This window comes from Bubalus bubalis, chromosome 23 (assembly GCF_019923935.1).
Source record: "Bubalus bubalis isolate 160015118507 breed Murrah chromosome 23, NDDB_SH_1, whole genome shotgun sequence".
NCBI classification, from domain to species: Eukaryota; Metazoa; Chordata; class Mammalia; order Artiodactyla; family Bovidae; genus Bubalus; species Bubalus bubalis.
The window spans coordinates 7,255,441-7,271,469 of NC_059179.1; the positions used below are offsets into that span (position 1 = coordinate 7,255,441).

Here is a 16,029-nt window from a genome sequence, read left to right on the forward strand (position 1 = left end):
GTAGCTCAGATGGTAGACAATCTGCCTTCAATGTGGGAGGCCCAGGTTTGATCCCGGGGTCAGGAAGATCCCCTGGAGAAGGGAATGGCAGCATCAGAAACTCTTCTTTAGTGCCACAGTGTCTTAATCTAGGAAAAGTGACTGAGACAGGACAGTCTTTTGGGGATGGGAGTGGGGAGTTTGCAACTCTAATTATCGCTATTATTGAAACATTTGCTATTACTATAACATTATTATTATTATTAACATTATTATAACTATTATTATTAACTTTTCTCACTGTAAGGGCTCACTTTGAGTCAGCTCTGAATAGTTTTCTGCTAATCTCTGTTCTTTTCACTTTCTCCATGCCTCTCACAAGTGTATAGGTGAAAATAATCCTTTTACAGTTGAAACCCTCCTTTTTCCACCATGAAGGAACTGACGTATATCATTGGGTCTTTAGTTCCTGATGACTTGGTTCTGAGCCATTTTGGAATTTGGATGGCTCTAGAAAGCTGGTTTCTAGTTCTTCAGATCTGGATTGAATATCTCATATATATATATTTGCAACTGATTTTAAAAATTAAATAAAAATTTCTCAAATCCATTTTCATGTTATGTGACAAGTCAATATAATACATGCACACAAAATGTTTACCAAAAACAGTTTCATCACTAAACATTTAATGTAGGGAATCTGAATTTTTAAATACACTTTTGGAAAGCAGTCAAAAAGCATAGCATTAGGCTGATTCACAATGAAAAATTACCACTAGAATTGGAAATGACAGCGTAAATTTGATTTAAAACAAAAATGAAAGCTTGTTTTATCAATAGAAAGTTGCTTAAAGAAATAAACCGTTGCCCTATAGAGCTCTGTGAAATAATAAATTATGCCTTGGCAGTTGGGTCATTTCAATTAACAAGTAAGGAATAGGCTCTTGTATCCTCTGTGGGAGTGAGTAGATATTTTATCTTAGCTAGATGGCAGTAAATAACAACAATTTGATTCAGGGAATTCAAGGGTTATGTACACTTATTAATATACTCAAAATTTAATCACGATGTTTAATCAGCTTGTCATAAACCAAGTCCTGAAATGGCAGGATGAAAAAGACAAAGCATCTCTTACTGAAGAATAAGTTCCTTCTTTTCATTAGTGAGTATATAAACCTGAAGCATCATGCTACAGGTTTATTGCCAATTGTTAAATTAGGGAGGCTAAATTATTATGAAAATACTCATTTTCTTAAAAGTAATTTCAACCACACTAAGAAATGACACATTTCCACCTAATGGGTCTAAGATGGAATTCAAGTAATCTCCTTCCATAAAGTAGCTGAAAAAAAGGAGAATGCATATAGAAAGTTACTTTCTGGCTTATAAAACATATCCTGGAAGAGTGAAGACCAGACGTGAGATGTGAAAATTATGGCTTCTTAATTATTTGATATATTCTATGGTAGCTCAGCTGCTAAACATTCCACCTGTGATACAGGAGATCCTGTTTCGATTCTTGGGTCAGGAAGATCCCCTGGAGAAAGAAAAGGCTACCCACTCCACTATTCTGGCCTGGAAAATTCCATGGACTCTATAGTCCATGGGGTTGCAAAGAGTCAGACATGACTGAGTGACTTTCACTTTCATAGGAAAAATGAACACATACTTTAAAAAATGCTAATATTTTATTATATTTATATTCATTATATTATAATATATTAACTACTAATATTAATATGTAACATATAAATACTAATGCTATATAATATAGCCTAACATAAGTATATATACTTACCATATTAACCACTTACATTTTTAAGAAAGTTGCAAGGGTTGCTAATTCTGTAACTGTTATAGAGGAGAGGTGAATACAGTTTGCACCAATCTATTCCAAATATTGGAACAGAATTTGTGGGGAAAAGTCATAAATGAGAAGATAAAACATGATATTTAATGAAGAATAAACTAAGGGAATAACCACAAGAATTAACCTTTCAGTGCCATAGTTCATATTTCAAAGATGAGAAAATATTTAATAGTCCTCAAAACCTGTTTGTAAATATGGTATCAATTCTTACTTTTTGACAATAAATAAAAAACTGCCCAGTGTTCTTTTTCTATGCTGATGAGAAGAAAGAGTGAGAAGCAAGAAATGGTCAGCTCAGCTGGGAGGTAAAACAAGGAGGATGTCATTGCTATTAGAGACTTCCTGAGCTAAATCCCTGAGGCTCAGGGGTCACACAAGTGTTTCTTCAGATTAACCTGACAGCCAGTACATTTCCTTTATGCTTTCAGATCAGCTTCTTCCTTACTACTACTTACTGGGACATGAGAGGAAAATTAAACAAATTGAACAATATGGTTTGTTTTGAATACAGATATTTTATATACACTGTGACTAATAACATAGTTTTCTTTTTCTCCTGGCTTTATTTATTTATTTATTTTTGGTTCTAATAATTAATGTTTAGGATTTTCTACTCCAGTTTAAACAGCAATGAGAAAGCTAGTCTGTGACAATATTAATTGGAGCCTGGATGTCCAAAAGTATGTTTTTCCTCCAGCAATTTCTTGAGTAGGAAAAAAAAAATCTCTTGAATAAAATAAGGCTACCAACATATATAAGAAAGAAAGTTGGCAGAGGACAGTGACTCTGAGATTTTTTCATATGTGTTAGCTCCATTGCTTTTAATGTCTGAATCTTTAGGAAACATCAGGTAACTGCTGTTTCTCCAGAGCATGCTTTCTTGAGGAGTATTTAATACACTGGGGAGACTTAGCAACTTGTACCCCAAACCCAAGGATGATAAAAGGGAGGACAAAGGAAAGGTTCAAAAAGCAGCCTGCTAGAGGTAGAGAAAGGACCATCACCGATCTTCTCCCTCCATCCTCTCCTCCCAAGATAAGTGAAGTGAAGTGAAAGTTGCTCAGTTATGTCCAACACTTGGCGACACCATGGCCTATACAGTCTATGCAAGTCTCCAGGCAAGAACACTGGACGGTTGCCATGCCCTCCTCCAGGGGATCTTCCCAACCCAGGGGTCAAACCCAGGTCTCCCGCATTGCAGGCAGACTCTTTACCCGCTGAGCCACCAGGCAGATAAGCTACTTCTTAATAGCATTCCTTTGCTACCCTGATAGATCAAAAATACATCTCATTTGTAAGCCTTGGCTAGCATTATGTACCTAAAAAATGAAGAATCAAAGTAAGTAAGGAGAAATATGAAATATTTTATTTCAAAAAATAAGTTGAACATTGATGCCTATGCATGTTTCAGTGGACTTTAGGTTAACATTTAATTATTTTTTTAATTTTTAAAACAAATTTTTATTGTTGTTTGTGTCTTGTTAAAGAAGTTGCTGCTGCTGCTGCTGCTAAGTCGCTTCAGTCATGTCCGACTCTGTGTGACCCCATAGACAGAAGCCCACCAGGCTCCCCCATCCCTGGGATTCTCCAGGCAAGAACACTGGAGTGGGTTGCCATTCCCTCTCCAATGCATGAAAGTGAAAAGTGAAAGTGAAGTCGCTCAGTCGCGTCAGGTTAGTAGGAGTTTAAGATAGCTGTTCCTCTACATAAGTGGCTTATAATTGCTTTAATATTTACTTCTACCTGTAAATCTCCTATTCTAATTAGAATAAAGTAGGGAAGATATTTCAAATACTTCAGTGGATTGAAAGGTCAAGTCAAAAATAAAATAGTAGAAGCTTATTAGGATAGACTAGATATTAATTCACAAATCAGAATATTAACTTTGTGCAATAGCCTGTAAGTTATGAGGCATGGGACCACCTTTATTTGATTTATCCATTTTATCCCTGGCCTCTATCACAATGGCTGAAATCTGTAGCCAAATATTAACAGTCATGTAATAATTTGCTGTGACATAATAGCTCAGTACAGATGTTTAACCCTTTCCCCTCATTCCAAAATGATATGTTCCCTAATAGGTTTATTAGTCTTGAATTTAAGAAAATATTTGTGTAATAAGACACAATGAGGTAAAAAGAAATCCATCTGATATACAAGTAAGGCAATGGGAATAAAAGACCTGAAAGGGCACAAAGCCAGGAAGGAACCATAAGGATATAATTAGGAATGAGACTTTAATGCAATAGTTTATAAAGAACTAGCTGTTCTATTTGGGGATATCTACAAAATAACAAATTGTCAAAAAAATAACATGGCTTTCTGGCAACATCAGGGCTGTCTATCCCTGAGTCTAAAGATGTTACCTGATGAAGGAGAGTCTGTGGGGTGAGACTGTAACAAATAAAGAGATGTCTAAAGGTGAATGTTCAAAGGAACAAAGATGCCTTTTGAATAATCATTCTCAGAAAATATGCTGTTTTTTTTTTTTTAAGTAAACATTTAAGGTTGTTAATAATCTCCCAGGACATTTTATAGATTATTTTTAAAAGACTGTTAGTTACATAAATAGGAATTAGAAAACTAATTTTGCATTATTAAAAGAAACAGGCAGTAACCAGACCAACTTGACTTGTCCTGAAAGGGCAAAAAGGAGTAAATCTAAGTTAGATTGGTCAGATGAAATACTGCTTATAAGTGGATTCATTTTCTTCCCAAGATCATGTATGGAATGAAAAGGATGGCTGGAAATTCTGTTAATTTTGAAACCAAAGAATGAAAAGAAAGTGAAGTCGCTCAGTTGTGCCCAACTCTTTGTGACCCCATGGACTGCAGCCTGTCAGGCTTCTCCATCCATGGGATTTTCCAGGCAAGAGTACTGGAGTGGGTTGCCATTTCCTTCTCCAGAAGATCTTCCTGACCCAGGGATTGAACCTGGGTCTCCCGCATTGCAGGCAGACGCTTTACCATCTGAGCCACCAGGGAAACCAAAGAGAAATGTAAAAGTAAAGAAAAAAGTTACTTTTTTTTTTTTTTTTACTTTTTTTCTTTACTTTTTTCTCCAGAAAAAATTCTTTTCTGGAGAATGAGTAGAACAACTCAATGACCATTAATCCAGAAGGCAACTATAAAATAATTCTCTTCATCGTTAACAGCAATGAAGTGAATTCTGGGCATACAGTTGTCTGATTATGATATTCACACTAAACTAAGGCCTCTGTATGTACTTTGACAGGTACCATTTTTAAGATGGACTAATGACCAAGATAATCACGATGGTATGATCACTCACCTAGAGCCAGACATCCTGGAATGTGAAGTCAAGTGGGCCTTAGAAAGCATCACTACGAACAAAGCTAGTGGAGGTGATGGAATTCCAGTGGAGCTATTCCAAATCCTGAAAGATGATGCTGTGAAAGTGCTGCACTCAATATGCCAGCAAATTTGAAAAACTCAGCAGTGGCCACAGGACTGGAAAAGGTCAGTTTTCATTCCAATCCCAAAGAAAGGCAATGCCAAAGATGCTCAAACTACCGCACAATTGCACTCATCTCACACACTAGTAAAGTAATGCTCAAAATTCTCCAAGCCAGGCTTCAGCAATACGTGAACCGTGAACTTCCTGATGTTCAAGCTGGTTTTAGAAAAGGCAGAGGAACCAGAGATCAAATTGCCAACATGTGCTGGATCATCGAAAAAGCAAGAGAGTTCCAGAAAAACATCTATTTCTGCTTTATTGACTATGCCAAAGACTTTGACTGTGTGGATCACAATAAACTGTGGAAAATTCTTCAAGAGATGGGAATACCAGACCACCTGATCTGCCTCTTGAGAAACCTATATGCAGGTCAGGAGGCAACAATTAGAACTGAACATGGAACAACAGACTGGTTCCAAATAGGAAAAGGAGTTCGTCAAGGCTGTATACTGTCACCCTGCTTATTTAACTTATATGCAGAGTACATCATGAGAAACGCTGGGCTGGAAGAAGCACAAGCTGGAATCAAGATTGCAGGGAGAAATATCTATAACCTCAGATATGTAGATGACACTACCCTTATGGCAGAAAGTGAAGAGGAACTGAAAATTCTCTCGATGAAAGTGAAAGAGGAGAGTGAAAAAGTTGGCTTAAAGCTCAACATTCAGAAAACTAAGATCATGGCATCTGGTCCCATCACTTCATGGGAAATAGATGGGGAAACAGTGGAAACAGTGTCAGACTTTATTTTTTTGGGCTCCAAAATCACTGCAGATGGTGACTGCAGCCATGAAATTAAAAGACGCTTGCTCCTTGGAAGAAAAGTTATGACCAACCTTGATAGCATATTGAAAAGCAGAGACATTACTTTGCCAACAAAGGTCCATCTAGTCAAGGCTATGGTTTTTCCTGTGGTCATGTATGGATGTGAGAGTTGGACTGTGAAGAAAACTGAGCGCCAAAGAATTGATGCTTTTGAACTGTGGTGTTGGAGAAGACTCTTGAGAGTCCCTTGGACTGCAAGGAGATCCAACCAGTCCATTCTGAAGGAGATCAGCCCTGGGTGTTCCTTGGAAGGAATGATGCTAAAACTGAAACTCCAGTACTTTGGCCACCTCATGTGAAGAGTTTCTTATTGGAAAAGATTCTGATGCTGGGAGGGACTGGGGGCAGGAGAAGGGGACGACAGAGGATGAGATGGCTGGATGGCATCACAGACTCGATGGACGTGAGTCTGAGTAAACTCTGGGAGTTGGTGATGGACAGGGAGGCCTGGTGTGCTGCAATTCACGGGGTCGCAAAGAGTCAGACATGACTGCGTGACTGAACTGAACTGAATCCTGTATCATTGGTTACAAATCTGAAACAGTAAGTTTTGTATTCACATTAAATTATATGTGTATAGTGACCAACTATGGGTTGTGGCCCACAGTTACTTTACATTTTGAAGTAGAAGCATATATAAAATTTAAATATGTCTTTTATAATAATTCACTCTCCTTACAAACCATTACCATCAACTACATTTTCAAAGACATGATAGAAATATCTTAAAACTTACCGATCCCTGAGAATGGTCCAGAGCTCTCCACCTAGGCAAGCTTCCATCAACATATACAAATATTTGCTGTCCTTAAATGTTCTGTATAATCTGTGAATTGCAAACAGAAAAACAATAATTATAATCATTACTGTTTTTAAAAGCATGTAAACATTTTTCATTGCCCAGATTGTAGTCTCACTCTTGATTTGCCAAACTTGAACTTTTATTAAAAGAATGAGAAAGATCTAAATTCATAAAGAGGGAAAAGGAGGTTATGTTTATGATTTACACACTGTAGGGCATAGATTCTCCTTTGAAATGTGTTGTGTTCAGCAGCTTTAGTCACTGTGACTCTGCCATCCTTTGGACTGGAGCCTGCCAGGCTCCTCTGTTCAAGGGATTCTCCAGGCAAGAGTACTGGAGTGGGTCACCATGCTCTTCTCCAGGGGATCTTCCCAGCCCAGGGATCGAACCCGTGTCTTCTGCATTGGCAAATTCTCTACTGTCTGAGCCACCAGGAAGCTTAATTCCAATGATTACGGACCAAGAGGACTTCTGGGGATTCCTCTAATTCCAATTTGGCTAACATTTCAAGCATGGCCTCTTGAGCACTATTTAGTGGTCATAAACATGCATAAACATAAACATGGATATAGAGTGATGGCACTTTAAAGTACAGATGTGCATGATATTTTGCACTGCTCACTTAAATTCATGTGATACCCTGTTTTCAGCAAGTGCCACTGGCAAATTAACTACAAAATCTTCTGCATATATTAAAAAAAAATCCCACTGCCATCTTATGAGTGCTCTCAAAATACTAAGATGGAACAGTCATTTCATTTTTTAAAATCTTCAAAAAATATTGAAATAAAGAATATTCAAGGTAAAATAGTTTGATTTTTGGTATTAATAATTTGTCATTCAAGTACCAGAGGTCTATGTAGAGTTCCAGAATAACTGAGGATAAAAATGGAACATCAGGAAGTCTGATTTTTCCTTTAGGAAAAACATGGTTTGTTTGTTTTTTTTCAGAATATGATTCTCATTTTTTAAAAATCAATATTTTAGTGCTTTCTTATTTAGGGAAAACTTTCTTAAAATCTGGTTTAAAAATATGTTTCTTTGTGTGAATCTAATGTGCAACAGTAAGCGCACATGGCAGAGAGTTTAGGGGCTGCTTTTCCACTTGGAATGGGGGACCTGCACCCTTGGGCAGGGTCCTTGTTGTTGTTCAGTAGCTAAGTTGTGTCTGATGCCAGGCTTCCCTGTCCATCACCAACTCCTGGAACTTGCTCAAACTCATGTCCATTGTGTTTGTGATGCCATCCAACCATCTCATCCTCTGTTGCCCCTTTCTCCTCCTGCCCTCAATCTTTCCCAGCATCAGGGTCTTCTCTAGTGAGTCAACTCTTCACATCAGGTGGCCAGAGTATTGAGGCTTCCACATCAGTCTTTCCAGTGAATATTCAGGACTGATTTTCTTTAGGATGGGCTGGTTGGATCTCCTTGCAGTCCAAGGGACTCTCAAGAGTCTTCTCCAGCACCACAGTTGGGAAGCATCAGTTCTTTGGCGCTCAGCCTTCTTTATGGCCCTTACCTCACTATGAAGTCAGAATGAGCCCCCTGCATGATCTGCTTCTCCGAGCGGATGTGTTCCTGCTGCCTTGTGTCCACGATGTGGCGTTTCTTGAGAATCTTCATTGCAAAGGTTTTGGATTCTTCACTTTTTAACTGGACCTTAAAGAAAGTCAGAAGGGAGTAAGTGAGAAAAAAAAATCTACAGAGTTAATATAACAATGCATTCTTAGCTCCAAATTAACAGGTGCATGGAGCATTGAAATGACACCCTGAACACCATCTGTGTCGTGGTAAAGCCTGTCTGGAGCTGGATTTGAAATCCAGGACTCACAGACGTTGCCCAGTCTCATTCCACTGGACCTGATACATTTTCACCAACTGGATTCCCAATTAATTTTGTGCCCACTGGGATTAGAAGAGGGCAAGTGTATTTGATTCTCTTTGTATTATTTCATGTCATTTCATATTATGTGTTTGAGTAGACTTTACCATTTTTCTCCTTGAATCAGAAAAGTAGAAATAAAAACTAATTTCTTCTCCAAATTGTATTACTTCCAGTGAGTTTTGAAAAAGTAAGGCCATATGGTCCTATATGATTCTCCTCTTTAGTTCAATCCACAAACATTTCTAGAGTTATTTAATTCAGTGACAGACCCTTGTCTCTGCTGAGACTGAAAATTTATGTACTGTTACTTCTTTTTATCTCAGTCTTTCCCTTCTCTCCAGTTAAAGAAAAAAGAAGAGATGGTAATAAGATTTTTTTGTTTTTCAAAAGATTTTGGAAACTACTTTCCTTTGTCTTCTCAAAATAGGTATGATGGCTTTAATCCTCTCTGACCTTAAACTTTACTCCATGGTTACACTAACTGGGAGACCTAAGCTGAGCCTTGGTGTCCCCAGAGCTTCCAAGCGTCTGTTGCAGCCCCTCTTGGCTCTTGGTGACTCTGGAGGGGCTTGGGTCCTCCAGAAGCCATTCCAAATATAGGGGCTAGTCTGTGTTCACTGTTTTACAAAGAATTCAACAAGGTGACTTGTAAGGAGGAGAGAGAGCAGAGCTAATCACCTAACATAAGTTATCATCTAGTGTTCTTAGGACAAAGAATCTTCAAGATAATACCAAACAGCCTACTTTGTTCTGAACTAATGAAAGCACTGGAGAAATAAGACAACAAGCCATTTCTGCTTTTCAACTGAAGTATGGCTGCTCCCTCTTTAGTTGTGAATTGCGTACAGCTTTATCTGCAAGGATGGTGAGGGTTTTAAGTGTCTTGTTCACGTACACATGGACAGACTGAATTCAACTGAGAAAACATTAATGTGGCAAGGTATTTAGAAGAAAACATGAAGACACTTCAGATAAAGAGGCTTCAGTTTGCTGCCAGCATTTGAGAATCTATGACAGGTTAGAAGGGAAAATGGATATTTGAAAATGCCTCATACAGCTAAAGGCCCTCTATGCCGTTTGTGATACTTGTTGAGATGGCAGATTAGTGTGACACAAATGGACTCAGTTATAGTTCATAGTAAAATACAAAATGTGAAAATTCACTTCTAAAAGAAATCTGGACAGAGAATAAAGATGACATGGAAAATGAGCTGTGTCGGAATACTAGCATTCACATGGATGGACCTAGAGATTGTTACAGTGCAGTCAGTCAGAGAAAGAGAAATGTCACATAATATCCCTTATCTGCAGAATCCTAAAGGAAATGATACAAATGAACTTATTGATAAAACAGAAACAGAATCACAGAATTAGAGAACCAACTTATGGTTGCTGGGGGAATGAGGAGGGAACAGATAGTTAGGAGCTTGGGATGGACATGTACACACTGCTGTATTTAAAAGGGATAGCCAACAAGGACCTATTGTATAGTACAGGGAACTCTGCTCAATGTTAGTGTTAGGATGGGAGGGGGTTTTGGGGTAGAATGAATACATGTGTATGTATGGTTGCATCATTCTGCTGTGTGCCTGAAACTATCACAATATTGTTTATCAGCTATAACAAGTTAAAATTTGTTCACCAAAATGAGAATATCACTTCTCATACTGCACAGAAGTCTAAGGAGAAAAAGGCAAAGAAATTGAAAGAGACTGAAGATATACCAAGTGAACCATCTTTCCAGGACTTTGAGTACCCAGAGTATGATGACTACAGGGCAGAGGCTTTCCTGCACCAGCAGAAGAGGATGGAATGCTACAGCAAGGCAAAAGAAGCTTATCGGATGGGGAAGAAAAACGTTGCCACATTTTATGCCCAGCAGGGTAGTCTCCATGAGCAGAAGATGAAAGAAGCTAATCACCTTGCTGCCGTGGAGATATTTGAAAAAGTCAATGCCTCCCTACTGCCGCAGAATGTTCTAGACCTCCATGGGCTGCATGTGGATGAGGCTATAGAACATTTGACAACAGTTTTACAGCAGAAAACTGACGAATTTAAACAGAATGGTGGTAAGCCCTATCTCTCTTTGATAACGGGGAGAGGAAACCACAGCCAGGGAGGGGTTGCGCGCATCAAACCAGCCGTCATTAAATACCTCACAAGCCATAACTTTAGATTCTCTGAAATTAAACCAGGGTGCTTGAAAGTCATGCTAAAATAAAATAAACATCCTTGACTAAAAAAAAAAAAAAAAAAAAAAAAAAAAGAGTCTTATAGAAAAACACTGTCTTTATTCACACACTGGTTCTTCCAGTCATTGTCTTAGCTGCAGTGAGACATAATGTATTTAGTACTGTATCATCCAATGAACTCTGTGTCATAGTACTCTAGGTTTGAGGAACAGAAACTATATTCTGAAAAAAGTAATTTCCTCCTCAGTACACATTTGCCAATAGAGAACTGTCTTAATGTTACCAGAAGTACCAGGAAAATCCTAGAGATTTTTTCCCACTTGCTTATATATGAGGAAGACATTTTCTTCTACAGACATGTTTTTCAATTATTTAAGATCTCCATCTTTAATGAGACGCAAATCCCATTGGGAGATACTTTATGTTGTCCAACTTAAAATAGCAATTTATCTGCCCCAATTCAGGTTTAAATTGTTGGGTGAGAGTAGATTGGAAAGTGTTAGTCAACGTGGTCTTGATAACAGCACTGTTAAAAAGCTAACGCTGGGTTCTGGATGAATGAAGTGCAACAGAAGGGATTTTTCCAGAAGACAAGAATGTAGTAGCTGAGGGGAAAATTAAATCATAGTAGAATGAGATGACTAAAACAATTCTATATATACCATATGTGTGACAATGAAGTAAATAATGATAACAAAACTCTTTTGTAATACAAAAAAAAAAAAGTATTAACATTCAGAGAAGAAATCTGATCATATTCCCTCTTTAGAGTCTTACCCAGATAAATGTGAAAAGTAGGTCACACAATGTAACAATTACTCTCTCTAGAGATGTTAACATTTTAACTTGTGTATAGGTTAGGAGGAAAGAACTCTGGCTTTAGGGGGACAGGTCTGGACTTCAATCCTAACTCCACTTAAGGTCTCTCTCTCGTCTTCTTAGGCAGCTGAGTAACTTCTCTGAGCCCCAGTTCTGGCTGAGGATAACACCACGTACTGTATGGAGTTAATCGTGACCTTATATGAGAATGTACCGCCATATGGGCATTCGTTGTTGTCTCTCTACATATATCTTCCGTAGCTCAAATGTTATCCTTAAAACAAAGCTAGATCATGTCACTTCTGTGCTCACACACTGCAGTGGCTTCCCAGCTCACTCACGATAGAGACAAAGCTGTCACAGATGCCCACAAGGCCCTGCGTCATTGGAACTCCTGCTCCCTGTGAGCCTCACTCCCCACTTGGGGTCACTGTGCTCAGGTCACACTGGATGCCTTGCTGCTCCTTGAGCACAACAAGCAAGCTCTTACCTCAGGCCATTTCCCCTTGCCTGCCTAAATATTCTCCCACAGTTATCCTCTGGGCTTAATGCTCAGTTTCCTAAATTCTCTGTTCAAATGTTTCCTTACTTAGAAAGTCTCTCCTCACACCAGTCTACATAAAAGAGTAACCACCTACTTCTCCCTTCCCTTTTGTAGTGTTCTATATAGCTCTATCACAAGCTATATTTATTCTGTATTTATCACACCAAATATTTATTCTGATTACTTGTTTAGTATCTGCCTCCTTTCACTATTCTGTAAGCAACCCAAGACTGGGGATGTTTTTGTTCACTGTGCCTGACATAGAATAAATGCTCATGAAGTGTTTGTTGACTAAGTGAATCAAAGAAAGAATGAAATAAGCCATGATGACTTATCACTGACAAAGCCACAAGAGAGCTGGTACCTTAGCACCATACTGTGTATCTCTGAGCTTAACAGGATAAAGCAAGGGAACTTATAAATGACAAGTATATAGCATTTACTCTTTTTCTTCTTTCCCAAACTGCCCTTACACATAAGAAGGAAGAAAAGATTTCCGTATGCTGATATGGCATAGAAAATATACATACCAAATATCTATATAATTCAGCTCTGAATTTTCAGTTTTTATGCTTACAGCATGTTTTCTTAACCTTCATTTTTCCTTTAATGACTAAGATGTGGTATTATTCCCAGCCACACAGCCTACGACATTAATAACATCATCTCTAGGATGCCAACTGAATTTTATATACAAATTCAGTTGTATATACAAATTTTATATACAACTACAAAATATATTTATGAAGGGTCAAATAGAAATGTGTTCACTGATATATTAACAATGGTCTCTTAGGGAGATTTTTAGTTGATTTAGTTCTTTTTAACTTTTTTGAAATGGTTAACTTGTACAATTAGCATTTCTCACCTGTATGATAAGTGAAAATAATGACTCTGGTCATGGAAAAATTTTAATGTCTCTTTTAAATCAGAATAGCTATTTATTCTGACTCTCTCAAAGGATTCTGGTACAGTGGAATCCACTCTATTAGGATCCCATGAATGCAAAGACCTTGAGAAGTTGTGTGCAGTAGGATAACAACCTATTCAGTTCAGGCTGAACCACACTAGTCATATCCTTAAAGAAAATACCTTATTTTTTTATTTCAACACAAACTCTCAAAGTTACAGCAATTTGTATTAAGTAAGTCTAAACTATTGTGCTTTATTATGAAGGTGTTTTCACAAAACTAATCCATGAAAAATTTTAAGGTGAAATTTAGTTTGCTTTTTATTTGTCCTATTGGCCAAATTAATTATTTGGTGGCTCAGTGATAAAGAATCCACATGTACTGCAGTAGATTCAGGTTCAACCCCTGGGTCAGGAAGATCCCCTGGAGAAGGAAATGGCGACCCATTCCAGTAATTTTGCCTGGGAAATCCCGTGGACAGAGAAGCCTGGCGGGCTACAGTCCATGGAGTCACGAAGAGTCAGAAACAACTTATCAACTAACCCACCACCACCAAATTAGTTATACCAACACATCTTGTGCCGATTTGAAATAATGATGATAATGATTTTATAGCAGGTCACTAGAGATGACAATGGCACCCCACTCCAGTACTCTTGCTTGGAAAATCCCATGGACGGAGGAGCCTGGTGGGCTGCAGTCCATCGGGTCGCTAAGAGTCGGACACGACTGAGTGACTTCACTTTCACCTTTCACTTTCATGCATTGGAGAAGGAAATGGCAACCCACTCCGGTGTTCTTGCCTGGAGAATCCCAGGGATGGTGGAGCCTGGCGGGCTGCCATCTATGGGGTCGCACAGGGTCGGACACGACTGAAGCGACTTAGCAGCAGAGGCAGAGATGACAGTGTTGAGTGTGGACACAGGCAGGCAAAGGAGAAGGAAAGGAATGATACTTTCCTTCTTTTGCTCAGGAATCCTTCCCAGCCTGGTTGGTCAGGCATGATTCCCAGGTCTGTCTTTGCAGATCATTCCAATACCACCTAGATGTACAGGCTAATGCACTGGTTGAGAATGGGAATTTTGAAACTTGTCTACCTTTGTTTAAATATCAACTTCTTTTTTTTTTTTTTTGGATTGTGATCCTGGATACGTTTCTAAAACTATTTCCTTATCTGTAATATGGGAATAATTCTTACCTGTGAGGATGAAATAAAAGGGCCTATATATCAAACATAGTGTCTGGAACAGAGAACACATTCAGTTAGTTGCTTTTATTCTTTTGTGCTTCTTAGTTTAATGGTCCGGAGAAGTCAATGGCACCCCACTCCAGTACTCTTGCCTGGAAAATCCCAGGGACGGGGGAGCCTGGTGGGCTGCCATCTATGGGGTCACACAGAGTCGGACACGACTGAAGTGACTTAGCAGCAGCAGCAGCAGTTTAATGGTCTCTTCAGGCCAAAGCAATTTCATCAAAATATGATCCACTACAGGAATGACACTTTGAACCAGTCTGTATTCCCAACCCACCTACTTCACTTCTACCCAGTGGATAAGCAGCAGATCGAGAGGCTTTAAGTAAAAGGTTGCTGACCCTTGTACCACATTTGTTTCTCTCTCAAGATTTCTAGAAAGGATATGTGAATTTAAAAATGCTAATATCAATATCTTTCTTCTGTTTTTTATAAGTAATGCTAAGTGCTATATCAGAAATTAAAATTAGCAAAAGTTTCATTTGTGTAAAAAGTTATTTTAACGTGAATCACTGGGTTGCCATTTGAAGGAATATATACTTGAGCAAGGTGAATCTTAATATGGGAATTTTTGACAAAGATTTTGACACAGTCTTAACTATCAGGCTCTAAATGGTACCCAAATAATATGGACCTGAAGATGAGAGGCAGTACCACCAGTATTTTAAAGAGCTTTGAAGACACAATTGCTGACTGTATTTACATATGTGCTTTCTTTTATCTGGGACAAACACTTGCTTTATAAAGGCTTATCTCCTGCTAGATCTTATTCTTTACACTTACTAGGAAATAGGATTCTGATCAGAGCAAGGTAAAAATTAGCTCAGTGCAATGACTAGGGGTTGGTCCTTAGAATCTACTTGGCCATTCATCTACTGAACCTTTTTATTAACAGTTCATAGTTTACTTAGCACTATAGATATCTTTTCATTATTTTGGAAGAAAATGGATTTCTGAACTATACTGTAATTAAAATAATTTATTAAATTAAGGTTTGAACTGACAGTATCACATAGCCTATTATTATGCAAAATTCCGTTATAAAGTAGTTCAAATTACATTTCCATGCACCACAGGAAAGGATGGCTTGCTTGGGTAAGCTAATGCTATAGACCACAGGTGATGAAGTGAGTTCAGAAAAGCTTGTAACAGGAGAGGTGGGTAAGATGGCAGAGTAGGGAGACGGTGAACTCATAACCTCTCACAGACACAGCAAAGTTACAGCTGCTTACAGAGCTACCATCTATGAGAGTGACATGAAGACCAGCAGAAAAGATTTTCTACAACTAAAGACAGAAAGAAGGAATTGCCATGAAACAAGAAGGAGAGGCAGAAACACAATACTGTCAGGACCCACGCCCTTGGATCTGCAACACAAATAAGAGGAATATTACAATCACAGAAGTCCTCTCCAAGGAACAAGGGGTCCAATCTCATATTGGTCTCCCTGGCCTGTGGGTCCTACACCTAAAATA

The 16,029-nt window shown here is 38.4% G+C and overlaps 1 protein-coding gene across 6 annotated transcripts in view; it reads right to left on the minus strand.

Moving 5' to 3' along the window:
- The window catches only part of PRKG1 (protein kinase cGMP-dependent 1), a 1,428,274-nt gene that overhangs the window by 22,704 nt on the left and 1,389,541 nt on the right, over nt 1-16,029 (minus strand). For all 6 annotated transcript variants that reach the window (XM_025274139.3, XM_025274138.3, XM_044935211.2 and 3 more), the window contains 2 exons: nt 8,471-8,610; nt 6,889-6,978 (listed from right to left, as the gene is read on the minus strand). In XM_025274139.3, coding sequence (XP_025129924.1) covers nt 6,889-6,978; nt 8,471-8,610 — 230 coding nt within the window. The remainder of the gene's footprint in view (nt 1-6,888; nt 6,979-8,470; nt 8,611-16,029) is intronic.